Below are 25474 nucleotides of genomic sequence, written 5' to 3'. Positions count from 1 at the left end.
AGGTGCTGATGAACAAAGATATCGTCATATTGTAAGGGTGCAATAGCAGTGGCATTCTGAAATAATAGATACTTCACTTAGAGAAATCGTTGGCGAAACCTGAAGGGCCGAACCGCGTCCAATACGCATGCCTAATCCTTGGATCATAGCACGAATTACCAACAAACCCGTCTAACATTGCTGGAAAACCACACAGAGCCACCGCGGTCTGGTAGAACTGGAGTATCATTCGCTGCGCGCCGATAGGAAAATAGCGTAGCGGTCTACAAGACTCATTGTGCGCGTCTCACATGAAGCTATGTATTTTTTTTAGAACAAATGCATTTTGTTTCCTGCAGCTCTTTTCCTTGGTGTTGTACCTCTGTAAACTTTTGTTTTGTAACTTCAGGGATGGTGTTCAAGCCAAGTGTGAAATAAACAAATCTATGTCTAGGTATCAAGTGAAGGCCATGATGATTTATATAAATTCAGTTCCGTATTCACAGCCAAATCGTATTTGGTATTATTCACGCCTTCTGACGAGTAACAATCACGTCCGCCAACGCCTGCAAATCAGGGGCGCCAACGATCTGCGTAAGAGCCAAATCAGCTCCGTATTCTCTCTTAATCCAGTTCCGCAGCTCCACCGACACTAGAGAGTCCAGGCCGTACTCGATGAGACTGCGTGTCGGCGTCACATCCTCGCGGCTCATCATCGTAATAGACGAGACCTTCCCGGCCAAAGCATCGAGAAGACTCAGCTGCCCTCCGGCAGCGACCTCGCCGTCGCCGTGGTTGTCCAGCGCGTGCTTGTTCTTCATCCACTTCTTCTGACGCAGGGCGGACAGGTAGCGCGACCGCTCTTCCAGTCCGTGCGACTTGCCCTGGGGCGAGTCGTAAAGCACGAACGCAATGGCTCGCGAGTCAATGTTCAGGCCTGATGACGGGCCGATGATGGCGCCCTTGATGACGGTGTGGACCTGGGCGATGGAGATGTAGAAGCCCAGCTTCTCGAGGAGCTGCTCGCGCATGCCTTGCTGGATTACATAGCCGACGTCGTCCACGACAGGCAAGCTGATGGAAATGGTTGGTTTGCCAGCGCGGCTCCTCCACTGCGCGAAGGCGTCGAGGAAGGATGATGTCTGGCAGTAGATGGACTGGCCGACGTTGCCGACGACGTTAGCCCCGGATGCGAGGGCGACGAAGAAATCGAGATCAGGGAGGAGATGGTGGAGATTCCAAGCGGCGACGATCTTGGGGCCGTTGATGGCCTTCCAGTCGTCGAAGGAGGCGTTGAAGAAGATGGAGTCGCGGAGGTACATTGAGCCGTGGATCACGCCCTTGACGGGAGGAAGGTCCTTGACTGCTTCCAACGCGGCAAGGAGACTGTCTCGAGAGGAGACGTCACACGCCACAGCACGCACGTGAATCCCCGTTGAAGGCGAGTCGTAGTCGCTGATGAGCTTCGCCACCTCGGCGTTGGTGGTGGCTGAACGGCCGAGCACGACGACGTTGGACGCACCGTTCCCCAGCATCCAAGGCACGAGGGACTTGCCAATGCCACCGGTTCCACCGGTGATGAGATATGTCGCATCACCGCGAAGCAAAGCGCTGCCGTCATCCCGGCGGAGCGGCGATGCCCCGTCTGCCACGACCCTGTCATCTTTCCCCATGATCGCGACAATCTTGCCGATGTTCTGACCACTCTGCAGAGCACGGAAGCTGGAGACGATATCGGAGACGGGCACCTCATGGATGGGCTGGATGGGCTGGATAACCTTGGCCTCGAACAGGCTTACCATCTTCGCCAAACAGGCCTGGATGCTGTCCGACTTGTGCGAGAGGTACGGCACGAGGTCCACCGCGAAGAAGGAGACGTTGCGCTCGAACTGCCTCATGCCGAGGTGCGAGTTCGCCAGAATGTCCTTCTTCCCGATCTCGACGAAGCGACCAAACTCGGTGACGATCGACCATGTGTCCTGAAGCAGCTCGCCGCTCAGGGAGTTGACGACGACGTCGACGCCGCGGCCGCCCGTCACGTTGAGGATACCAGCAGCGAAACCCCGCTTACGGCTCGAGTAGATATGCTCACGCGGCACGCCGAGTGTCTCGTTTACAAACGTTCTCTTCTCCTCGGACCCGGCCGTGGCGAAAACGGTGGCACCCATGCTCTGGGCGATACGCACGCACGCCTGGCCAACAGCTCCCGAAGCCGCGTGGACGAGGACGGACTCGCCCGGCCGGAGCCTCGAGACATCGTCGAGACACACGAGAGCGGTGACGTAGGCGACGGCCATGGAGGCGGCCTCGGCGGGGGAGAGGCCCGACGGCAGCTTGCAGGCGTGTGCCGCGGGAATGCGGACATGCGTCGCGAGGCCGCCCTGGGCGATCATGTAGATCACGCTGTCACCCGGCCGGACATGGGAGACGTTTGCGCCGGCGGCGACGACGGTGCCTGCTCCTTCACGGCCCGGCAGACTCCAGGGTATGGTGTTGAGGAGGGCTAGAACGTCTCGGAAGTTGATGCCGCAAGCGTCGACCTTGACGATGATCTCGTCGTCGCCCAGCGGCTTCTCGGCGGGGCGCATCAAGTCGTGGCGCTTGAAGTACACCGAGTCCATGACGCCCGGCGTGTCCATGGTCATGAAGAGGGCGCTGTTGGGGCTTGAGCCGTCCCAGAGGTTCTGCTCCCGTCGGACCGAAAGCCCCTTTTCGATGGCGAACGTCCTCGTTGTCTCGGGGAGTCTGCGAAGGCGAGGCACTTGGAACATGCCGTCCTGCCACACAAAGTCCTGCTCGAGGAGCTCTGCGGGCGACGAGGAAGAATCCTTGACGAGTCTCTCCGTGAGCTTGTCGACCAGCTCTGCCGTCTGCGTTGGGTCGCTGGTTGGTGCTTTGCTGAGCCAGAGGAGCTTCTTCGTCGGATCTTCCAGCCGCAGCGTACGGAGGAGGCCTTGGACGCGAGCAAACTCGGGGCTGTCGGAATCGGGGGTCATCCAGAGAAGGCCGCGCGTGTCGAGCACCATGGCTCTGAGTGCTGCGAACGCCTCCTCGGTGGCTATGTCGGCGAGGAAGCTGGTCTCGCCGCAGTCTAGGAAGATGCAGAACTTGTCACTGATCTGTTGGGTCTCTGGAACGGACTTGATAATCTGTGGCTTGAGATGCTCCAGCTTGCTCTGGACGGCCCCGGCAAGCTGCCGCTGCTCCTCGGTGATGGTGCCACAGATCGTCACCTCTCCTGCCGCGTCGGACTCTTCTTCTTCGTCTTGGATGTCCTCGGACAATTTGGTGGACCACATGGTCTTGACAATGCAAATGTCCGCACCGGGCCAGTCCGCCACCGCACCTTCGACGCCGTTGAAGCCGAGGGTGACGAGCAGCCGGTCCCAAGTCTCCTGGGACATAAGCGGGCCGTCGTTTCCCTGTCTCCAGCTATCTTCCGTCAGCCACCAGCCCGGCAGGATGGTGTACGGGAGGAACGCGGCGTCGCAACTCTCCGGTAGCGACTCGACGATGGCGAGCTTTCCCGTTCCCGGTCTGAGAAGGCTGCCGATGTTGCGGACGGTCTCCTCGATATCCTGCGTCGCGTGCAGCACATTGGACGCGATCACGACGTCGTAGGTGCCCACCTCGATGCCCTGCTCGGCCGGGTCCTGGCTGATGTCGAGCTTGGTGTAGGTCACCTGCGGCCATCTCGCCAGCTTCTTGCGCGCGGCATCGAAGAAGCCGGGCGAGATGTCCGTATATGTGTACGCGGAGAAGTTGTCCTCCTCCTCCGGCTCCTCGGCGGACAAGGCCTGTAAGACCTTGGTGGTGGCTGCGCCCGTGCCGGCGCCCACTTCGATGATCCGCAAGTCCGGGTTCAGCTCGCCGAGGTTGGCGATGTACCTGGCGAGAGCTTGGTTGCCCCTAGCCATGGTGCGAATGTCGTCGTAGTGCTTCATGAGAAGGCCGTCCTTCATCATAACCTCCAGAGGCTCGACCTCGCCGCGCAGGATCTCGGGGATCGCGTTGCCCACGGCGCAGATGAGCTCGCCAAAGGCATCGTCTCGGGCAACCTCCTGCAGCAACTCGGCGCTGGCTTCCGGCTCGTCATCGACGCTGCGGACTTGGACCCCGGCCCATGCCAAAAAGGCCTTGAGGTGCTTTGGCAGTGTTGTTTCGTCGAGGCCGGCGGCGACTTCAATTGCACGCTTGAGGAAATGCCGGCCGACGGCGTTGTGCTTGTGTCGGGGGAGCAGCTCCTCCGGAGTCCACGAACGGTCCATGATGGACTCCGAGAGAGCCTTATTGTCGGAGAGGTCGACATGCGGCACCAAGACCTCTTGATAACCTCGGGGCAGAGTTTGCTTGACGTGCTCCTCGCCTTCCTGGCCGGCATCGTTGATACGCTGGTACGTTAGTTCCATCTCGACACAGGGCACGCGCTCGTTGGAGCCCTGGGGGCCATCGGCCCACACGACGATGCTAACATCTGACCGGCCTGTCTTCTCCTGAAAGGTCTTGCGATGGGTGACGGTGGTGAAGAGCTGGCCCGGCTCACAGGGGATGGTGTTGGAGAGCTGCATGCGGCGAACGTATGTCGGCACGAAAGCCGGACGCGGCTCCGGGAGGCCATCGCCGACGGCGAGAAGGGCGGAGCTGAGCACGGAGTCGAGCATGGGAGGGTCGACTGTCATGGCAGATCCTCGCTTTGGGATGGAGAGCGGCTCCTCGTCGTTGGTCTGTCGAAGACGTGTTCGGTGAACCGTCTTGCCGGGGGACCTCCACATCTCGAAGATGTTTTTAAAGCTCGAACCGTAACAGACACCGGATTGGTCGAGAGTATCATATCCTGACAGGGCGGTGGCTTCGTCCAGCTCGGCCGCGTTGACTCCCTGCAGAATCTTCTCCGCGGCCTGCCACACCGGGCTTTCAGACGCACCGAGGCATTTCTCCCCCGAGCCGGCTTCGATTCTGCCGTGGACGTGGGTGACCCAGCCTGTCTGCTCGCTCCAGGTCATGACCTCAAAGGCCCAAGTAGACGACGAGAGGTGACCCGTTCCCGTCTCTACGGGTCTCAGCTTGGTACAGATATCAAAACGCTGCTCTTCTGTGATGTGCAAACCGCGCTCGATGTGCATTTCGCAGATCGAAAAGGACGTGGCAGGATCGACGGTGGCAGTGGTGATGGATCGGAAGGCATCCACTGCCAGACTCAAGAAGCCAGTAAAAGGGAATAGAACGTCGCCGACAACCTTGTGGTCCCGGACCCATGGCAACTCGTCCAGCGTGAAAACCTGGCGGAAGACATGGTCTCGCCCCTGAGAGGCCATCTTCCAGCCCAGGAGGGGCGTGAAGGTGTGGCCGGAGTGGAACTTGCCGACCGAGACGGACGATCTGTGGATGAACCTTGCCTTCTTGTCCCACTCGTATGAAGGGAGATCAGCCAAGACGCGGTGCCGACTCTTCGGCCCGGTTTCGTTAATGGCGTGAAAGTCGACGGTGAGTCCCATGGCATATAAGCGGCCAGCAAGTTGCAGCACAGCCTTGTCGTCATCCGTGCCGCGAACAAGCGAGGGGACATACGTGATGCTATCCTTCTTCTGCTCTAATGACTGCAAGGTCTGGTTGATGGGCCCCTTAAGGGCGGCATGCGGGCCAATTTCGACGAGGACGTTTGCCGAGGATTCGTTGGCCACGAGCGTGACGGCCTCGGAGAACCTGACGGGACTGACGAGGTTCTTGGCCCAATACCGCGCGGAAGTGATGGCTTCCGCGCCCTCGACTTGGCCGGTGACAGATGAGAAAAGGGGCAGCAACACTCTCTTCTTCCCGTAGTCGCCATTAAGCGCCAACCGGCTCTTGCGATCGTCCGTAAAGTACGGCTCGATCGCGGCAACATACGAGCTGGCTACACGCTCCATGTGGTGGGAGTGGTACGCAACATTGACTCTCAGTCTGTGGTTGAAGATACCCTGCGCGTTGGCGATGCGCTCGACGGCGTCGATGACAGCTACATCTCCGGACAGAGTGACGCTGTTGGGGCTATTTATGGCAGCAATGCCGGCGCGACCGACACTGGCCGTGTGCCGCAGAAGCTCACCGGCCGTGTTGACGTCCGCGCCGACGGCCAGCATCCCGCCGCGCTCGCCGCCGTTCTCGACCTGCTGGGCTAGCAGCTCGACGGTGGCCTGGCCTCGGAAGAACGCGACGGCCAGGGCCGTCTTGAATGATAAGAGCCCGGAGGCGTAGGCTGCGGCGATCTCGCCCGAGCTGTGGCCTACAACAGCCATTGGCGAGATGCTCCAGCTGCGGAGGAGCTCGACCAGGCCTAGCTGAACGGCGGTGCAGGCCGGCTGGCTGATCTCCGCCTCGTTGATCCGGGACCCTTCAGACTTGGCCAGCTCCTCGGCCAGCGACCATGTGGCGCCGAACGCTCGGAGGTGCTTCTCTGCGTCTTCCATCGCCTTCGCGAATACCGGGTATTGAGGACCGAGATCCGCGGCCATGCGGGCGGACTGAGCCCCCTGACCTGTGAAGACGAAGCATGGGGCGGGCTTCTGGCCCGCGGCCACTCTGCCTCCCGTGCTGGACAGCGAAGGGGAAACAAGCTGCTCACGGAGCTCCGAGAGGGATCCCGCGACAAGGGCCATGCGGTGAGCGAAGTGCGTCCGTCTCAGGCCGAGTGTGTAGCCCAGGTCACCCAAGTAGGAGGAGGAATCATCAACGGAAACCTTCTCGAGATGGGACGCTACCTGGGATTGATAGCTAGAAAGGGACGCAAGGGACTGTGCGGAGATGGGAAACAGCATTTGAGAGGGCTGAGACGACTTCAGCGACGAGGATGACGATGAGGGGTTCTCATCCGCCTTATACTCCTCAATCAACACGGCCGCATTGCTCCCGCCAAAGCCGAAATTGGTGACCACCGCTCGTCTGGGCCTTGATTCAGGAGAAATCCATGGCGTGGGACGGCGGACAACCTCGAGCCTGGAGGAGTCAATCTTGGGATTCATCGTCTCGAACTCCGCGTTGGGGAAGATTGTGCCCAGCCGGACCATCATCGCCGCCTTGATGACGGAGAGCAGGCCGCTAGCGCTATGCAAATGGCCAAAGTTGGACTTCAAGGAACCGAGGTAGACTTTCTTCCCTTCTCGGTCCCTTCCGATGACATTGGCCGCGGCAGAGGCGTCGATGGGGTCGCCGACGGGGGTTCCTGTGCCGTGGCCCTCGACAACATCCGTCTCAGCCGGCTTGAGGCCGACCTCTTGATGCACGCGCCAGAGCAGCTCCTCCTGAGCTACCTGCGACGGCAAGGTGATTCCTCTCGTGCGGCCGGAGTGATTGGCCGCCGAGTTGCGGATGACGGCGTGTACGGGGTCACCTGCCTCGATAGCCATGTCCAGCCGCTTCAGGATCAAACAGGAGGCGCCTTCGCCTCTCCCGAAGCCGTTTGCGCGACTATCGTAGGAGAAGCACTTGCCGTCGGACGAGAGGGCGCCCAGGGTGTCGAGCTGCGACATGGTGTGGTGGTTGACCATCAGCGACGAGGCGCCGACGAAGGCCGTTTCGCACTCACCAGCGCGGAGGCTTTGGCAGGCCATGTGCACCGCGTAACCGCTGCTGGAGCAGGCGGAGTCGAGAGAAATACTCGGACCCCTGAGGTTGAAGAAGTAAGAGAGGCGGTTAGACACCATGCAGCCCGCGTTGCCAGTGATGCAGTACTTTGTCGATGTTGGGAGATCTTCAATCATCTGCTGGCCATACTCTGCCTCTTCCTGGGCTGAGAAGACCCCCGTCTTGGATCCTGAAAGCCTGTCAAGGGGCAGTCCTGCACTCTCAGCGGCTTCGAATGCACATTCTAGCAGCACACCTGGACGGCGTGTCAGTCTTCGCCTGCGGCTCATGTGATTCAGACGCGAGTCTCAAAACGACATCTGAGGTTCGCGAGATATGAGACGTGTGAAGGAGGTAAGGAATTTTGCTTACGGATTTGGGGGTCCATTGACACGGCCTCCTCGGCAGTGATGTTGAAAAAGGGAGCGTCAAAGGCGTAGATATCGTCAGGTAGGAAGTAGGCTCCCTTGGCCGAGAGAGCACCCGGCTTAGCAGAGTCGCTGTAATGGAACGACTCATGGTCGAAACGGTCCTCAGGGACGCGTGAGAAGGCCGACTTGGCCTCGGACAGAAAGTCAAAGAGCCCCTTTCTCCCCACGCCAGGCGCCCTGTAGGCGACGCCGATCACCGCTATCGGCACAGGTGGTGAGGTTGAAGCTGCCATGATGATGCTACTACCAGATGATACGAGAGAGAGGGATAGAAGCGGTCTAGTCTGTTGACGATAGCACACAAGATGACACGTTATTTGGAAGAATGAATTGATCAATGATGAAAGAAGGGGCCTTTGATCAGACAGACTCTTGAGAGAAAGATCAAGATCTAGTATATCTGTCCGTCTGTGTGTCTGTGGTTTTATTCGCCTTCCAACGGGATATTGGGTACTCTGGTTTATACGGGAAATACAGATCCGATGATGATCGGGTCGATAGACTGATTGTCGCCGCATACGCATTCAAAACTCGCACGCGAGGCGATTCCATTTTCACCTGACTCCATTTTGGACTGAAGGAAACGAATTACATGCATTACAGGCCGGGGGTGCACCCAACAACAAGTTGCCAAAGTCAATTAGACATAGGTGACCTGCTATACGAAAGTATGAAAACCGTTAGAGGCAAACTGGATATAGGTACATTGATCATACGTGACAAATGTGTCAGCTGTAACATAAGAAACCCTTCTTGTCGCTTAGTAACAAAAGACCCTTTGCTTGCAGTCAAGTAACTATCTAAGTGTAACAGTATATCGAGGAAGCATGGATCCAGTGGAGTTGACGTGCTTGCAGCCTGCGTAGGTTCCGCTGAAGATACGAACATCCTCTTGCGGATGCGGTGATCCACCGCCACATGGGACTTTGGTAAAGGAAGACAACCCGAACGAGAATACGTATCCTGTTCTATCCCTGTTTAAAAAGTATCGAATCAGACTTATTCGATATAGCAATAGATTTATATGTAATTTATAGCTAGTCCAACCAACCCCAGTCAGATCGACAAGAGATTTACCCGCCCTAGTTCCCGTCCTCTGTCCATCCGGCTCCCGAGCCATGCAGCCGAGCCGCCCCTTGCAGCTTCCACTTCGAACCAGGTTGCTGGTCAAGCCTGATTGATAAGTCTGACATCGTACGACCATTGGTACAGCACTCCGCCGAGATCCAGTTACCAACAGGAGAGCTCAAGTCTAAGCGAGACCACATAGACCATTCCGGAACAGCCATCCCGAAACGTGGCATGCCGAGATGAAGAATGATCTTTTGTAAGAATCCCTACCTGAAGAATGATGACATGCCGGCCGTCTTTGCCGCAGAACACCGGTCAGCAAACGTCAGCGTTGCAGCAAGTCCCGCTTGATGGCTATATTTTGCTTCAAAGTCGTATAAATGATTCGTAACCCAAAGTATAACCCTGGATTTCGCAGAGGCGCCCGGGCGAGAGCGCAATCGAAGGTACTTGGCAAGCAAGTACACGATACTTGGCCGGAACGGGGTCTTCGTGTCGGTCGGCCATTGCCTTCAGACTCTTTGATTACGTTAGATGTTTTGGGGCTGTCTCTCATAAGATATGGAAATAGCAACCACCCTCTGACGAGGTATCTCAACAAAAGAAAAAGAAGAAAAGCCAGAATCTGTCTGTTTGTGAGGAACCAAATCTGTCAATCCACTCTTTGCTTCCTGGCTTGGCCGATATGAGCATGACAAACTCAAGCCTCCTCGACGATCCCGCCATTCTGGCCCAGATTTGCGAGCAATGCCAGCTTTCCCCCAAAGACGTCCAAGATGTCTACCCATGCACGCCGCTGCAGTCGGGCATGATGGTGGACTCTTCTCTATACATTCACGTTATTGTTCACAAAATTGACCCTTCCGTTGACTTGGACCGGCTATGCGCTGCCATAGATCAGGTCGTAGCCTCGAACGAGGTCTTGAGGACGAGAATAGTCGACTGCGATGGCGCTGGCTTGCTGCAGGCCGTGGTAAAAGGGGGCGAGCCCGTCCTCCGGTCAACCGAGACAGATCTCGAACGGTTCCTGGAATGGAACAACTCGGTAAAGACCGACCTGGGCACGCCCCTAATCAGATTCGCTGTTGTCTGCTGCAGCTCTGGAGATGGCGGAATCAGACTGGTCACGACCCTGCACCACGTCATGTTTGACTTCCACGTTATGGAGTTCCTCATGGACGACACCTGGAGCATCTATCAGGGCATCGCGCCGCCGATACATGCCCCGTTCAAGGACTTTGTTGAACACTGCGCCGCCATCAACTCCAAGGAAGCCGCCGCCTTCTGGAAAGGCCGCTTCAAGAATGGTGCATCCATTTTTCCACCGCTCCCTGCCCACCATCACCAAGTCCTGGCCAACGAGGTCTTGACCCGGGACATATCCTTCGCCAGCGAGAAATCATCGGTGGCACTGCCGTCACCTGCGTTAATGCCGGCCTACATAGAAGCCGCCTGGGCCATGACTGCCTCGGACTACACGAGCAACGACAGCGTCGCCTTCGGTTGCATATTGTCAGGACGTGGCTCAGGCCAGCCTGGCAGTGCAGAGACGACCTTCGGGCCTACCATCACCACCGTCCCCGTGCAAGTTGATCTGCGGCGGAACATGACCATCCAGCAGCTTGTCAAGGGACGGGTTGCCTCGAGGCGAGAGTTGTCTACGAGTCCCTTCTTACAGTACGGCCTCAGGAGAATCCGCAATATTAGCGGCGACGCCCAGCAGGCGTCAAGCTTCCAGATCGTGCTCAACATCGTGCACCGCGCGCACACGGCAGGGCTCGGCACGTCGGGCTTGAGCCTTGATGCATCGCACACCGAGGAGCCGCCCAAGCCGTACGGTCTTCTCCTTATATGTGCCCCGGGCGAGAAGCAGATTTCAGTCAAGACGCTCTTTGACCCGGCCGTCCTTGCTCGGGAGCAGGTACACAGGATACTGCGGCAGTTTGAGCACCGCCTCAGACAGCTTGTCACCTCTTCCCCGTCAACGCCGCTGAAGCGGCTGCCCTGCCTCAACTTTGGCGACACGTTAGAGCTCATGGACTGGAACAGTCGAGGGTTCGCAACAGGTGCGCCTGTGGATTTGTGTCTTCACAGTCGTGTCTTTGCCAGGGCTGCGGAGCAACCCAATGCGCTGGCTGTCAAATCCTGGGACGGCGAAGTAACGTACGCTGAACTGGTAACTATGGTCGACAACCTCGCGCACGAGATCTTGGCTGCCCGGCAGGGAGAGATCACTGCCGAAGAGCCAATATGCGTAATGCTCGGTAGATCCCTGTCTCTGGTAGTATCTCTGCTGGCCGTCATGAGAACTGGAGGGAGTTGTGTGCCCATCGACCCGAACCTCCCCGATGGCCGCAAGGAAACCATCTTGCGGCAGTGCAGGGCTCAATTGATTCTGACTTCGTCCGATTCTCTTCGTCAAGAGTTTCAAAAGGATCACATCACACACGCCGTTGTCCTCAATCGAACCAAGGATAAGACCAGGGTTCCTGGGTTCCCAGCCGACATGGATGTCAATATCCCTTCGTCGAGGGCCGCATACATCTTGTTCACCAGCGGCAGCACGGGTCATCCCAAGGGAGTTGTCCTAGAGCACCGATCACTTGCGTCTTCCCTTACCGCCTGGGCGGACGTGTTGGGCTGGAGCAGGAACTCGACGGTTCTGCAGTTTTCAGCTCCAGCTTGGGACGCGTGCGCGCTCGAGATCTTCGGCTCGCTCCTCGCTGGCGCGTGTTTGTGCATCCCGTCAAATCTAGACCGGGAGTCTGGCTTGGGAGTCTACATCAGGTCCGCCCAGGTCAACTCTGCCATCCTGACCCCGACAGCCTTGCGCAACCTCTCGCCGGAGGACGTGCTTCCCAGTCTCCAGACGCTTGTCTCTTGCGGTGAGCCCATCACTCGAAGAATCTTTGAGACTTGGAGCGACAAACTGCGGCTCTTCAACGCATGGGGGCCCTGCGAGGGTTCAGTCGTCGCATCCATGGGACACCTCGCACCTGATGCTCGTTATCCTGACACGATCGGAACGCCGGTAGGCTGCGTCGTGTGGATCGTAGACCCGGAAGACGCCAGTCGACTTCTACCCATCGGTGCCATGGGTGAGATGCTCATCGACGGACCAGGCGTGGCGCGAGAGTACTATCTCGCGCCCGAGCTGACCAAAAGCTCCTTCATCAAACCCCCCTCCTTTGTGCCCAAACGGCAGAGTAGCCTTGGCTCCTCCTCCCATCATCTGTACCGGACCGGTGATCTGGCCCGATACAATGCGGACGGCACCATCGCCTTCGGCGGCCGACGAGACAACCAGGTCAAGGTTCGTGGCCAGCGTTTTGAGCTGGGTGAAGTCGAATCCGTCCTATCCAGTCACCAACGTGTTTCCAAAGTTGTGGTGACTACACATCAGGCTCGCAACGGGTCTGCAAACAAAGACCTCGTCGCTGTTATCATACTCGACGACCAGCATCTTGCGCGCCATGATAACGGTGCCAATGAGTCTGGAAAGATGAACAGAATCCGTCTCGACGGTGAGAGCCGCAATCAGCTGCAAGCTATCCGAGAGTTTGCCGAGGGCTGTCTTCCAACGTTCATGGTGCCCACCGCATGGCTGGTTGTCAGCGACTTCCCACTCACTCCGTCCAGGAAGGTCGATCGTATCAAGATCCAAGCCTTTCTGGATACCATCGACATGTCGACCGCCCGCGCCGACGCTTTCCGATCAAACCCCCAGGTAAATTCGTCCCGGGCGGTAGACGATGACCACCAAGTCCTCACGCCCCCGGTAAGTCCGGCCGAGGTGGCTCTACAGCTGGCGTGGTCATCCGTGTTGGGGATCGACCCGTCAAACATTGGCCGGGAAAGCTCGCTCATGCAGCTCGGAGGAGACTCCATCACAGCCATGCAAGTCGCGACGCGCTGTCGAAAGCAAGGCTTCCAGATCGCAGTGGCCGATCTGCTGCGCAAGCCCACCCTCGCGGAAGCCGCCAGGGAAGTCCAGTGGACTGCGCAAGAGACGCACTCCACGGCCATACCAGTAATGGATGTGGTCGAGCAGTCTCAGCACCGCCCGTTGTCTGCCATCCAGAAGTTCCTTGTTGAGGATGGCGGCCCGGCCGCGCACAACCAGTTCAATCAGGCATTCCTGCTGGATCTTCACCCGAGCATGGCGGTAGCGGCGACGCCCGCTCGCATCCAGAAGGCTCTCGGCAAGCTCGTTGCGTATCATCCGATGCTGAGATGCCGCTTCTCCCGTGTTGAGGACGACCAGGGTAACAGTACTCTGACCCAGTGGATTGCTCCCTGTGAACAACACCAAGACGGCGAAGCTACTTGGGGTTTCCGCGCACACCGCGATGTTGACTCGCAAGCCGATCTTGGGGCCATCGTATCCAGCTCTCAGTCGAGTCTCAACATCGTTCAAGGGCCTGTCTTCGCTGCCGATGTCATTGTCAGTTCGCAAGGAAAGGTTTCGATACTCCTAGTCGCGCACCACCTCGTTATCGATCTGATGTCGTGGAGAATTCTATGGGAGGATCTCGAGCTGATCCTACAGGACGATGCTTGCGTCCTGCCCCCAAGTCTTCCTTTCCCGGTCTGGTTACAAAGCCAACGCGACATGCTGAAAAGCGGCAACTCATCTTCCTTGTCATCCTCCAAAGCGTCATCGGTGTTCTCATCGTCATCGCCCTCGCCAGATTCGGCATCATCGCTCTCGCGGGTCTCTTCGCCACCGCCGTCTCCGTGGCCCAAGGCTGACCGTCTTTTCTGGGAAATGCACAACGTAACACCCAAGATGAAAGATACGCTGCGGATGAGTTACACCCTGGATCAGGAGCAGACGGCTCAAATCATGGGACCGGCTTGCAACTTGCCCTTCAATACGACCCCAGTTGTTCTCCTGCTAGCGGCCGTCGTATTGTCCTTCCGACGCGTGTTTCCCGATCGAGGCGCCCCTGCGGTCTATTGTGAAGGTCACGGCAGAGACAAAGGTTTCGCGAACAAGTCAGTTGATACTTCACGCACCATCGGCTGGTTCACCACCCTGTTTCCCCTGTCCTTGCAGGCTATGGAAGCGGACAGCCGTGTTGATGACGCAGTCATGGTCATCAAGGACGAATACCTAGACACCTTACGGACAGCTACAGAGCAGTTCGCTTCGGAGGTACTTGGCGGGCAAAATTCATTCAAGAGAAGCGATATCGAGTTGATTTTCAACTTTGCCGGCCGCCTGCAGCAATTCACACGAGACGACGCTCTCCTGAAAATTCGCACTGATGGGCCCCCAGTCCACCTCGAAAATGTCACGGGAGACTCTGAGCCGGTCGGTCTTTTGAGTCTTTTTGCCTCCGTCGGTGAGAACGACGAGCTCACGTTCATTCTTGAATACGATCGCCACATGGCCCACCAAGACCGCGTTGCCCGTTGGATACAACAGGAGCTGGGCAACTGCTTCCGCGAGATGACATCTACGCTTCCCGGAAGCCAGCGCCGCTTGACAGCCAGTGACTTACCACTTTTGAAGTTGGCATCGGGAAGTCTTGAGCATCTTCATTCCCAGTTGGCGGGTCTACAAATTGCCCAGGACAATGTCGAGTCAATTTATCCGTGCACTGCGACACAGGAGGGCATCCTTCTTGCCCAGATCAGCGGACACGACTACCACAACCGCTTCTTATCGAGGCTCACCTCGTCTGACGGCGAGATCGATCCGGATAGGATAGCAGATGCCTGGAAAGCTGTCTGCAAGAAGCACTCTATCCTGCGAACCGTCTTCACTAACGGCCTCTCGGACCAAGGCGGCTTTCAGCAAGTCGTTCTCAAAGAGCATGAGCCATCTGTTTCAATTGAGCAGATGCCGGCGGATGGTTCGACAATCATACAGGTGTTGGCGTTGCAAGAGAAGCGGGCCTTGGGCCCCAAGAAGCCACCCCATCACTTATCTCTCTTTCGCGAATCAGCTTCTGTGGTATACGCCGCCTTGGACATCAGCCATACAATAGTTGCTGCGAGAACATACCAGGACTTATGGAGGAACGTCGGGAGGGAATACTCACGAGCAGACAGGGGTAGCCGTGTCGCTGTCACCCCGGGCAGGCCCTTCTCAGACTACGTCGTCTGGCTGCAAGGTCAGGAACAGGAGGCACGCCAGCACTGGAAAGAGTATCTGGAAGGCGTCAAGCCATGCGTATTCCCTCTAGACCCGTCCGCTGCTTCGGACTATCGTGCCCGGGGGCCAATTGTCCCCTTCAACGATGCTCGTCTGTTGAATAGCTTCTGCCAAGGCCAGGGCATCACGAGCGCCATGTTCATGCAGGCTGCGTGGGCTCTGGTGTTGTGGAAGCACACTGGCAACTCGACGGTTTGCTTTGGAGCTTCTCGATCTGACCAAGAGGTACTGGCAGGCGTCGATGACACGGCAGAGCTCCTAGGGCCCTGCATCTCCATGCTGCCTTGCAAGTTTTCCCTCGACAATCCCGCAGCAATGACTGCGATGGATGTGCTCCATGCAGCTAAAACCGCCGCCTACAGTGCGATGAGCTATTCGGGCTGCTACCTGGCAGAGCTGCACGATGACCTGGGCCTGAGAGACTCGCCCTTATTCGACACGGCCATGACCGTCCAACGTGCCTGGCCAGCAGACCTGGGCGGCGACGGCGGTCATCTGGCAGTTGAGACGATGGATGGCGAAGATCCGACCGAGTTCTCCATCGTCGTTGGAGTTTCTTACTCGGACAGTGGACTCATGATTCGACTGGCACACGAACGTGCCCACGTTTCTGACCAGCTGGTCGAGCGCATCGCGGACACCTTTGCGAGGGCCATCGAATACATGATCCAAACACCGCATGAGCCCCTAGTCCATCTTGACGAGCATTCCTCTTTGACAGCTGGGTCTCTAGATCTCCTGAAGCAATGGAATGCAGAACCCCCAGCCGCGGCAGCGTATTCAAATGTTGTCAGCGCCTTCCAGGCCATGGCCCGCTCGCAAGGATCTGCCCCCGCTGTCTGCTCATGGGACGGTGATCTGACTTACAGCGAGCTGGATCGTCTATCCGATCGCCTGGCGTACAAGCTTCGGATCGAGCACGGCGTCCGAAGCCAGAGCGTGGTTGCCTTCTGCTGCATCAAGGCAACGAGCGCCGTCATCATCATGCTGGCCGTGTGGAAAGCTGGCGGCGCCTTCTTGGCGTTGGATATCAACCACCCACCGGAACGTCGAACGGCCATTTTGAGAGAGGCGGAAGCCACATTGATTCTCGTCAACGCACCCGAACGTGTTTCTACAATGAAAAGCTGCTTTCCCGGCGGCGCTGTTGACCTCGTGGATTTGACGGCCCTCGAAAGTTTCACACCAGACGATTCCGCCATCATCGATGAGTTGAGGTCCTTCACGGTCGATCCACACCACGCCGGCTATCTCGTGTACACATCTGGAAGCACGGGGCGACCCAAAGGCATTGTGCTCGAACACAAAGGCATCGCTACAACCGCCCAGGAGATACCGCGCATCATGGGTGTCACATCGCAAAGCCGCATTCTGCAGCTGAACAACTTGGTCTTCGACTTCGGTCTCCTAGACATCATATTTGCCCTGTACAACGGAGCCTGTGTGTGTATGCCGTCCGACGCGGAAGCGTCCGGTGATATCGCCGGTGCGATACGACGCACCGGCGCCAACTATGTGCAATGCACGCCGACGTATGCCACATTGTTCAGCCCGCAAGACTCCCCGAGCGTACGAGCGGTGGTCTTGGGCGGCGAGGCTCTCAGGCAGGAGAACCTGGAAACCTGGGCCTCTCACGCTCGCGTCATGGACGTGTACGGCCCAGCCGAGGTGGGTATCTCGAGCGGCAGACCTGTTGCCGTTAGCGAGAGCGGCGCCATCATCCAGGACATTGGTCTTCCCGTTGGCTGCCGATACTGGGTTGTCGACCCGCAAGATCACGATGAGCTGGTCCCCGTGGGAACCACCGGTGAGCTCCTCATCGAAGGACCTATCGTGGCCCGCGGCTACGTGAACAGCCTCCAGGCAATGGCTGCTGCCTTCATTGATGCGCCTGCGTGGACACGGCATCCCGACCTTGCGCATATGGGACTCGGCCAGCATCGCTTCTACAAGACGGGAGATCTCGTCACGCAGAAAGCGGCAGACTCTTTTGTCTACGAGAGCCGGAAGGACACCCAGGTCAAGATCAGAGGCCAGAGGATCGAGATGGGCGAGATCGAATACCACCTCAATCGACAGACGACAGGAGACACTAAATGGGTCGTCGACGCCTTTCTTGAAGGCGCAGGCCAAGAGAAAACTTTAGCTGCGTTTTGCCAAGTGTCGAGCAGAGATGCCGGAACCTTTCCGGCGTCAGGGCTCGGCGACAACGTCCTCGCAGCCATGCCTAAGGCGGCCGAGGCAGCCGCAGCAGCCCTTCGACAAGTGTTGCCGTCTTATATGGTGCCGGAAATCTTCATTCCTTTGCGAAAATTCCCGGTAGTTGGGCCGATGAAGACGGACCGTAAAGCTCTGCGCACGATGGCGAGTGGCTTTTCTGCGTCCGATAAACTTTCTTACCGTCTTGACGGACGGCAGCAAGGCGTCAATGTCCTGACACAGCCGAACGCTGCTTCTGGTGGAAAGCTGACAGATCTCGAGTTGTTGCTGCAGCGCACGTGGGCTGCTTTGCTCGGTCTTCCGCCCCAGTCGATCAGGCCCCAAGATGACTTCTTCGTCCTCGGAGGCAACTCCATCCGGGCCATGCGTCTTGTGACAGCCCTGAGGAAGTCAAGGCACCGTCTCGGCGTCGTTGATGTCTTCAAGCATCCAACCCTAGCAGAGATGGCGATGAAGATTGGCCAGCTTGCAGGTGAGCGCAAGGCCGGTGTCTCGCAGAGGTCCGCCTCTGTGCGGCCGCGTGATTTCCCACATCTCGGCTTTCTGGCCAAGAAGAGAACGTGGTTGGACTCATCAAATATCGAGGGTGTCTCTTTGGCAACAGACCTCCAAGCGCTCATGCTCGCCGTAGAGCATGTTCCAGACTGCGGTACTATGGTTGCAACTGTTACGCTTGAGCCTCTCAGCGGGAATAATCATCGGAGCCTGGACCTTGCTAAGCTGCGAGAAGCTTGCGAGCAGGTCATCCGCCACCATGGCATCCTGAGAACAGTCTTCATCCAGAATAAGCAGTCCCTGTTACAGGTGACGCTGCGGAACCCGCCGGTGGAGCAGATTCACGTGCTACGTGCAGGTGAAACGAGCCAGCACCGAGTCTCGGTATCGTCGGATATGCTTGATATCCTGCCTCACTTTGACCTGCACAGCGACGATAGCGGGTTGCTCTGCACCCGCCTCAAGCTGTCCATCCATCACGCTCACTACGACGCCGTCTCCCTGGGTCACCTCTTGGGAGATCTGAAAACTGTCTATGCTGGAACGGCCATCGTAACGAGGCATCCAAGCTTCCATGAGTGGTCTTCGTACGTTGCCAAGGCTGACGGGGTAGTCGAAGGGCAAGATTTCTGGCGAAAGTTGCTGAATGGTTCCATGTCTCACCCCTTGGCACCTAGGGGCAACACGAGGCAGCAACAACGATTGTCAGATTCACATCAAAACCAACACCTTGCGTCATTCAAGGTGCCGACCGCGAATCTTGCAAGCCCCAACGGAACTCCCGCAACGGTCTTGAAGGCCGCGTGGTCCTGTGTTCTCTCTCAGGTGCTCGAAAGCCCTGACATCGTCTTCGGCTTTGTGAGTGCTAACCGCTTCTCCGGCACATTTCCTCGCGGTAGCGCGGAGCAGGTGGCTGGGCCGTGTATCAACCTGGTGCCTATGCGAGCTTCCATGGGCGATGGCACCAAGTCCATGACGTCTCTCGTCACGGAGCTGCAAGACCAGTACAACCAAACCCTCCCGTATCAACATGTCGGATTCCGTTCTATCTTAAAGCACTGCACGCAGTGGCCGACGAGCCGGTTTAACTCGGCTATTCTATTCCAAAACCACGAGTCAATGGGCGATAGCATCAGGCTAGGAGATACCGAGTGCGCAATTATCGGAGTTGGGCAAGGCGCAGACTCGGCTGACGTCTGGATCTCGGCGGTTCCGGGGATGGATCAAACGCTCAGCATTGAACTGAGGTTTTCACCGGTTAGGGTGCCGGTAGGGCTGTGCCAATGGATCTCTGGCTACTTCGAGAGCCTGTTGAACAATCTATCGGGGTCGTGGGAAAGGATAATACTTGACATCCATGAGGACGTTTTGCGCGCGTTCGGGCCCAACCCGTTGTCTCCTATTCGGTACGATAGAGACACAGCCAGGACAGCGGGGGCCGATCCGGAGGATGTTGTTGATAGAGTGCTTCAGGCGAAGCATTTTGAGTACCTTTGATAGGTGTGTAGCATACCGCATAAGGACTGATTCTGTGGCATCGAGGTGCCGCAAGAATCATGAAGCATCCACGACAGTTGGTCCTGTTCTTACAACGGGTCATGTCAAAGTATGGAGCTGGGTGCACCCACCTTCATTAAGATCTACTCAGACTAAGCCCAGGCCTCATCCAAGGTTCATTTTTTTACTACAGCTTTCTCGCTTGCAAACCGAGGGGCTGCTGCTGGGGTACACAGACGAAAAAAGAATTGAAGACACATCAACTCCTGAGCAGTTATATAAATACTGTTGCATAGATAGATACATGGGAAGGCAAGAGAACAAGGGAAAACGAGTGGAAGTTCATGCATCGTTATTCTGTAATGCAGGCATAGTCTGGGTGTTCTAGTGATTGGGGAAAAAAGGATCAGGTACAACATTACGATTGATTGAACTAGTCAACATATATCAGTGTCTTTGGAATCTGCAGCTGGATAAATGCTGCCAATGGAAGCCTAATTGGAGGAGATCAAACATTTTGGTGAAAGGTGGACTGATGTCCGTTTTGATCTGATTTGCCCGCGTAAGTAATTACGCATACTTCGCATGGATTTCAGGAAACAAACGTGCAATTTTGGGGGATACCGCATAGTAAAACAATCGCGTGGTGGCCAGTCGCGGTAAGAATACGAGCGCCGCCAAGATACTTCTATCCAATAATAGGCGAGAATATCGGCTGAGGAACAGCGGGCGTATTGCAATGACGCGTCGCAACTCTCAACCAGATATTGCTGCCTAGGAGCAACTCGCGATATAATACTGCTGCGAATGTAAAATCTCCTTTGCTATTCGGTCCCCATCTCACAACCCACACATAGAAGACAACACATTCTTTCGGAACACACGCAGCTCTGAGCTCACTCTCTGCAGTGGATTTCTCTGCCCCAAATTTTCTTTCACAGCTCAATTTGGACGAAAATGAGCACTGTCGAGGATCAACGCCGAGGAATGGCCCAAGCCGAGGCCGCCGGTCTCGAGCTCCTCGGCCCTTGTCCGCCTCATCTAGGCGAGGCTTGGATCGACATCCCACTGCCAGATGGACAGGTGAACCGCACCAAAATTGTTTGGCCAAAGCCCATCGAAGGCCAGTCTTTGCCTCTGCAGACATCGCTTGTCGTATACTTTCACGGGGGCGGTTTCGCCGTCGGCAGCCCAGACATCGTCCTCGCACCCACCCGAGGCTTCGCATCCATGTTTCCAACTGTCGTCGTCTGCCCGTCCCTCAATCAACTGCCCGAGCAACCATTCCCAGCGCCCGTACAGATTGCCTGGGAAGTCTGCGCTTGGCTTTCTGATGCGAAGCACTTGAACGGCGGAATCCTGGAAGCCGAGGATGTCAAAGTTGATCTGCATCGCGGCTTTGTCATTGGCGGTCTCAGCGCCGGCGGCGGTGCCGCAGCGAGTATCGGTGGGATATCGGCGGCGATCGCGGCTGGGTCGAATGGCTTCGATGGTCTCAGCCCCTTGAGAAGTCCCATCACGGGGATCTTTTCGGGCACCCCGATGCTCGCCACCGAGACGATGCTGCCGCCGCGTTTTAAAGAGATGTTCAAGTCCCGTGAGGAGAACGGCGACGGTACCGGGCAGACCAGTGCAATGGTCCGAGAACTTGAGCAGCTCCTCGGCACTGCCGTTAACACACCATGGTTCTCGCCGATTCACCTGGACTCATCAAACCCAGCATTTGCCAAGAATCATCCGCCCAAGGTCTTTACCTACTACACGACACTTGATCCCTTCCGCGACGACTGCCTAATTTACAACAAATGGCTTTCAGAATTGCCGGGTGTCGAGTCTCGAACTTCGGCGGTTGAGAATGAGAGCCACACAGCGTGGGTGTCACTGCCGCCGCCAGAGTGCCATAGTCGGAGGATTAAGGAGGTAACACTCGACGGTATTTCCTGGCTGCTCGGTCTCGATTGGAACAGGGGGAGATCCGATTTACCTACTTAAATCATTCCTTAACTTACTGTAGTTATCGATTGAGGACTTTGAGTTTATGCTTCTTTTAGAGGTAAGGTAAGCGTTGGAAAAGGCTGCTTGCTTCTCTCAAAACACCCGAGCATTGTGGTTTCTGAATAGCAATGCATTAATTTAATGAAAAGAATTAAGCTCAGCTCTACTGCCACATGTAATGATTACAAGTTTACTCGGTGATGAGCGCTGTGTGGGGGCTACAAGACTATAGCAGATGACTCACAATGAGCAATTTCAGAGTTCAGACGAGTGATCTAGACAGCGTTACTGTGAAATAGATGTGAAATTCTAAAGTCGTCTCTATATAAAATGATACGCAAATAATAAAAAAATGCAAATGGACGTGCTTCTCAAACATAATTCCTGCCCTTCATTGACGCGCCCGTCATGACCATCCCTGTCGTCTCTGTCGTCTCTGTCGTTGAGCTATACAACCCCGAGGCCGAGTCAACACTTGGATCTCGGATGCTTCTCGGACCTATCGATCACATGGTCTTTCCCACTGTTCCGACAAACGTAGTTTTTGTCTACGAACGGCCCAAAAGCAGCCCCGCGAACAGCTTCATGACGGCGCAGGCACTGCAACTTTCACTTACACGTCTTCTCACCCACTATCCCCATCTCACCGGTCGGTTTCAACTCAACAAAAGCTCCAACACATTCGAGATTGGAAACTTTTCAAAAGGCGTTGTCTTTTTGCAGGCAGAATGCGACGCAATCCTTACCGACATCGCTGCGCAGAGCAGATCGGGTCGCATAATTGTTGAGAACCTGCCGGGCTCTGGCAACGCTTTGATGCCGCCGTTCGAGGCCACAATTGAAGGCATCTGCCGGGACCCCATCCTCGCAGTCCAACATACTCGCTTCGCGTGCGGTGGAGTGGCTTTGGGGATCCGCCTGCATCATATGGTCTGTGACGCTGGCGGCTTCTTCCAGTTCGTGCGAGACTGGGCGACAATTCACCAATCCTCGTCTCCGCCATCGCCGCCGGATCTCAATTACTACCTATCAGCGCCCGATGCCATGTCTGCGGAAGAAAGGCGTGCCGCTCTCGATGGCGCCGCTCTCGATGGCAACCCCTTGTTCTGGTACGCCCAAGATCAGAAGCCCGAGCCGGTCCCGGTCGACGCGCCGAGTGCTGTTCCAGCAGATGGGGACCCTATCGTCGGTCACACCTTGCACTTCTCCAGTGAACACCTTACATTGCTCAAGAAAAAGGCAACGAATCCTTCTGGCCAGGGCTGGGTCTCCGCCTTTGAGTCAGTGTCTGCGTACCTCTGCCAGACCATCTACACAGCTCGTCTCCGTCTGCTCGACATGCAGGGCGTGTCGTCGTCATCAGCCGCTTCTCAATTACGGCAGGGCTTTTGGGGTTCAATCGACACTCGTGATCCTTCGAGGCTCGGTCTGGGTTCTCGATACTTTGGCAATGCGTCGCTCTCCATCCTCACCCGCATCGATCATGCCATACTTGCAGATGGCGAGCTCTGGCAGGTGGCCGAAGTAATCCATAACTTGGTGCGGTCGATGAACAAGACGAACATGGAAAATATCACGAACTGGTTTGCGGCGCAGCCAGACAAGAGCCGCCTCAAAATGGACTTCGATTTCGGCACTGGGAATTTTGTTGTGAGCCAGTGGTCCAGACACGAGATGTATTCCGGGGTGGACTTTGAGACAGATGTTGATGGAAACTCGGTCGGTCCGGCTCTCGTTGCTCCTCCTTTCACGGAGGTGTCATTGATGGATGGGCTGGCGCTGATGGTATCATCTCCACCAGAAGAGGCTCGTGAGAGTAATGAAGACGGGGCTCCTTCTACATCTACGGCCCCCCGAGCCATTGATGCAATCTTTTCAGTATCTGAGCCGGTGTGGAAACTCCTGGTGGAAGAAGAGGCATTTCGAAAATATATGTGCTAGAGACATGGTACCCTGCGGAGCTTAACTCGGCTTAAACTGCACCTTCGAGAAGAGATCAAATCATTCATGTATCCATAGTATCGACCTAGCGCTCTGCAGACAAATTTGGTACACAACTTCGTCACTTCCCTTAGCAGTCGGCGATTTGGTTAACTTTACCCTGGTTATCCGTGCAGCCCTTGTCGTATCTCGTTTTGTACTCTGGCTGGGAAATACAGCACTGTTCTCTCGTTAGGGATTGGCTGGTCTGGAGAAAGAGAGATAATGTATTCAAAAACTTACGATTCCGTTTTGGCCAGGCAAGGGTGTTCCGAAGGCGTCATTGCAGAGATTGTTTGATGGGTTGATTTGGCCGTTGGGCATGATGCAAGTGTAGCCTTTGTACACACCGGCAAGGACAATGCTACAGACCAATCAACAAGTTAGCAACTTCTGCAGCTACTCATTGTAAAGGGCTCGAAAGCAAAACTTACGCAGTTTGCGCTAGAGCAACGGCAATCAGAGTTGACTTCATGGTGTGGACTGGTAATGATCGGGTACAAATTCAGAAGCGAGTGGTTTACCGTAGAGCCATTTAGGACGTTGAATCTCTGAGAGGTTCGTCCGAAGCACACATGAACGGCAGAGGACGGGATTCGTACTCCGTCGTCGGATTTTGTATCCCGTGCAGGAGATTCTTACGAGTCATACTGACGGGCAACGTGTTTGTGGCTGACGACCGAGATTATTTCCTAATGTGATGAAAAGAGGATATTCTCAAAATAAGGTTCTCTCGACAATCTATGCGAGGGGGCGGTTGCTCCGGTCTCAAGTCCTTTCTGATACTCTGATACGCCACTTAGGCGGGTGATTAACGGGATCGGCGCGCATTTCGGCACCCCGATTGAGTCCGGGTTACTCCGCTGGAGCGGCCCCTTCGCGATAGTCCAGGCTCTGCTGGGACGAAGCAGGGTCTCCGTCGACTGCGGAGCTTCGTTCCAAGTTTTATTCTCTTCCTTCTTCCGGTGAATAGGCGCATAGCCAATACTACGTATTGAAGACATACCTTGGCTGTCATGGTCGTGTCCAAAAATAGCTGTTTGGCAAAGGCAGAGGTCAGTTTTGCCCACACTTGTGCTGCTACTTGCTGGATAACAGATGTCTGCTCCAAATGACAAAAGCAACCTACACCGCAGTCTTGCCAAGTTGAAGCTTTAAAACCTCGGCGTATGCTGAGCACTAGCTCTTACATGGTTCGGACAACTCAGGGGGCGGCGTGGAAAGAAGCAACGGCACCAGGCCATCGCAAAGCTGCATATCCATGTCGCACTTGCGGGCGGTATCGCCTCAAATGTGACGTCTAATTTAAGTCACAGGCATCCTTTTTAAAGCATCAAACCAATACTCCGATACCAGGCCAAAATAAAAACACAGTATCAGGGTTTTGCGAGCTAGGCGACCCAGGGCCGATACATCGCTCACACAGCCATTCGGCAGTTAATCCAAAGCCTCGAGTGGGCCGCAAGTCCTCACGATATCAGCTCCACAGGTGTTACTTACCCATCATACCATAGTACAAACAACTCTGGAAAGCACGGCCAATTCTTTGACCCCTAACTTCTACGATCTATCTAGTGGATGGCGATCGGGGGCGTATGACGTCGATTTCATTCTCGAATGCGAATCTGCATTATCAGAACCAACAAAAGTCATTATAAGCGACGCTCCGTTCGCTGAAGCTCAAAACTGTAATTGTGAGGTTTGAGGTTTTGGGATAAGCAGGAGTCGTCAGAACACCCACCCATGGAACACTTCAATCACATTTTCTGATTGTTGGACTGTCCACAGCGAGTCTGGTCATGTGTACCTTACAGCAACTCGTTCAGGCCTGATAAGGAGACTGAATCCAGGGATAAGGACTTAGACGAATATGTTGACGGATTTTCATGGCCCACCCCGAAAAAGGACATTCAGTAATAATGGAAATCCAGTAACAGCACTTCAGCCGGTGCTCCTTCCAGTGAGACGAGCGCAGTATATATATACAGGGGACTGGGATAATTGCCCAGGCTGACTCTAGTGGCAGCCGCCGTGCGAGAGCATC

At 56.0% G+C, this 25474-nt stretch overlaps 5 protein-coding genes across 5 annotated transcripts; 3 read left to right on the top strand and 2 right to left on the bottom strand.

Annotated features, from left to right (window-relative positions):
- Window positions 1–506: 506 nt before the first annotated feature.
- Window positions 507–8242, bottom strand: ACRTS2-1 (Highly reducing polyketide synthase ACRTS2; the record flags this gene model as incomplete). Its single annotated transcript, XM_032036918.1, has 2 exons — window positions 507–7834; window positions 7951–8242. 2 exons carry the CDS (start codon window positions 8240–8242, stop codon window positions 507–509), a joined length of 7620 nt encoding a protein of 2539 aa, XP_031884130.1.
- Window positions 8243–9765: 1523 nt separating this feature from the next.
- On the top strand, window positions 9766–19455 carry atnA-3 (Nonribosomal peptide synthase atnA; the record flags this gene model as incomplete). The annotated part of the gene is made up of 1 exon (XM_032036917.1): window positions 9766–19455. The coding sequence occupies one exon, from the start codon at window positions 9766–9768 to the stop codon at window positions 19453–19455; it is 9690 nt and encodes a 3229-aa protein (XP_031884131.1).
- Window positions 19456–20412: 957 nt separating this feature from the next.
- CGGC5_v000333 (AB hydrolase superfamily protein) lies at window positions 20413–21447 on the top strand (the record flags this gene model as incomplete). Its single annotated transcript, XM_032036916.2, has 1 exon — window positions 20413–21447. One exon carries the CDS (start codon window positions 20413–20415, stop codon window positions 21445–21447), a length of 1035 nt encoding a protein of 344 aa, XP_031884123.1.
- Window positions 21448–21858: 411 nt separating this feature from the next.
- On the top strand, window positions 21859–23391 carry HCBT1 (Anthranilate N-benzoyltransferase protein 1; the record flags this gene model as incomplete). The annotated part of the gene is made up of 1 exon (XM_032036915.1): window positions 21859–23391. The coding sequence occupies one exon, from the start codon at window positions 21859–21861 to the stop codon at window positions 23389–23391; it is 1533 nt and encodes a 510-aa protein (XP_031884124.1).
- A 130-nt stretch (window positions 23392–23521) lies between these two features.
- On the bottom strand, window positions 23522–23905 carry CGGC5_v000331 (uncharacterized protein; the record flags this gene model as incomplete). Its single annotated transcript, XM_032036914.1, has 3 exons — window positions 23522–23611; window positions 23674–23794; window positions 23865–23905. The coding sequence occupies 3 exons, from the start codon at window positions 23903–23905 to the stop codon at window positions 23522–23524; spliced, it is 252 nt and encodes an 83-aa protein (XP_031884125.1).
- Between the last annotated feature and the right edge of the window lie 1569 nt (window positions 23906–25474).

The sequence above is a fragment of the Colletotrichum fructicola genome (genome assembly GCF_000319635.2).
Source record: "Colletotrichum fructicola Nara gc5 chromosome Unknown KSG_Nara_v1_contig01, whole genome shotgun sequence".
Taxonomy (NCBI): domain Eukaryota; kingdom Fungi; phylum Ascomycota; class Sordariomycetes; order Glomerellales; family Glomerellaceae; genus Colletotrichum; species Colletotrichum fructicola.
This window is presented reverse-complemented; position numbering and strand designations above follow the sequence as displayed.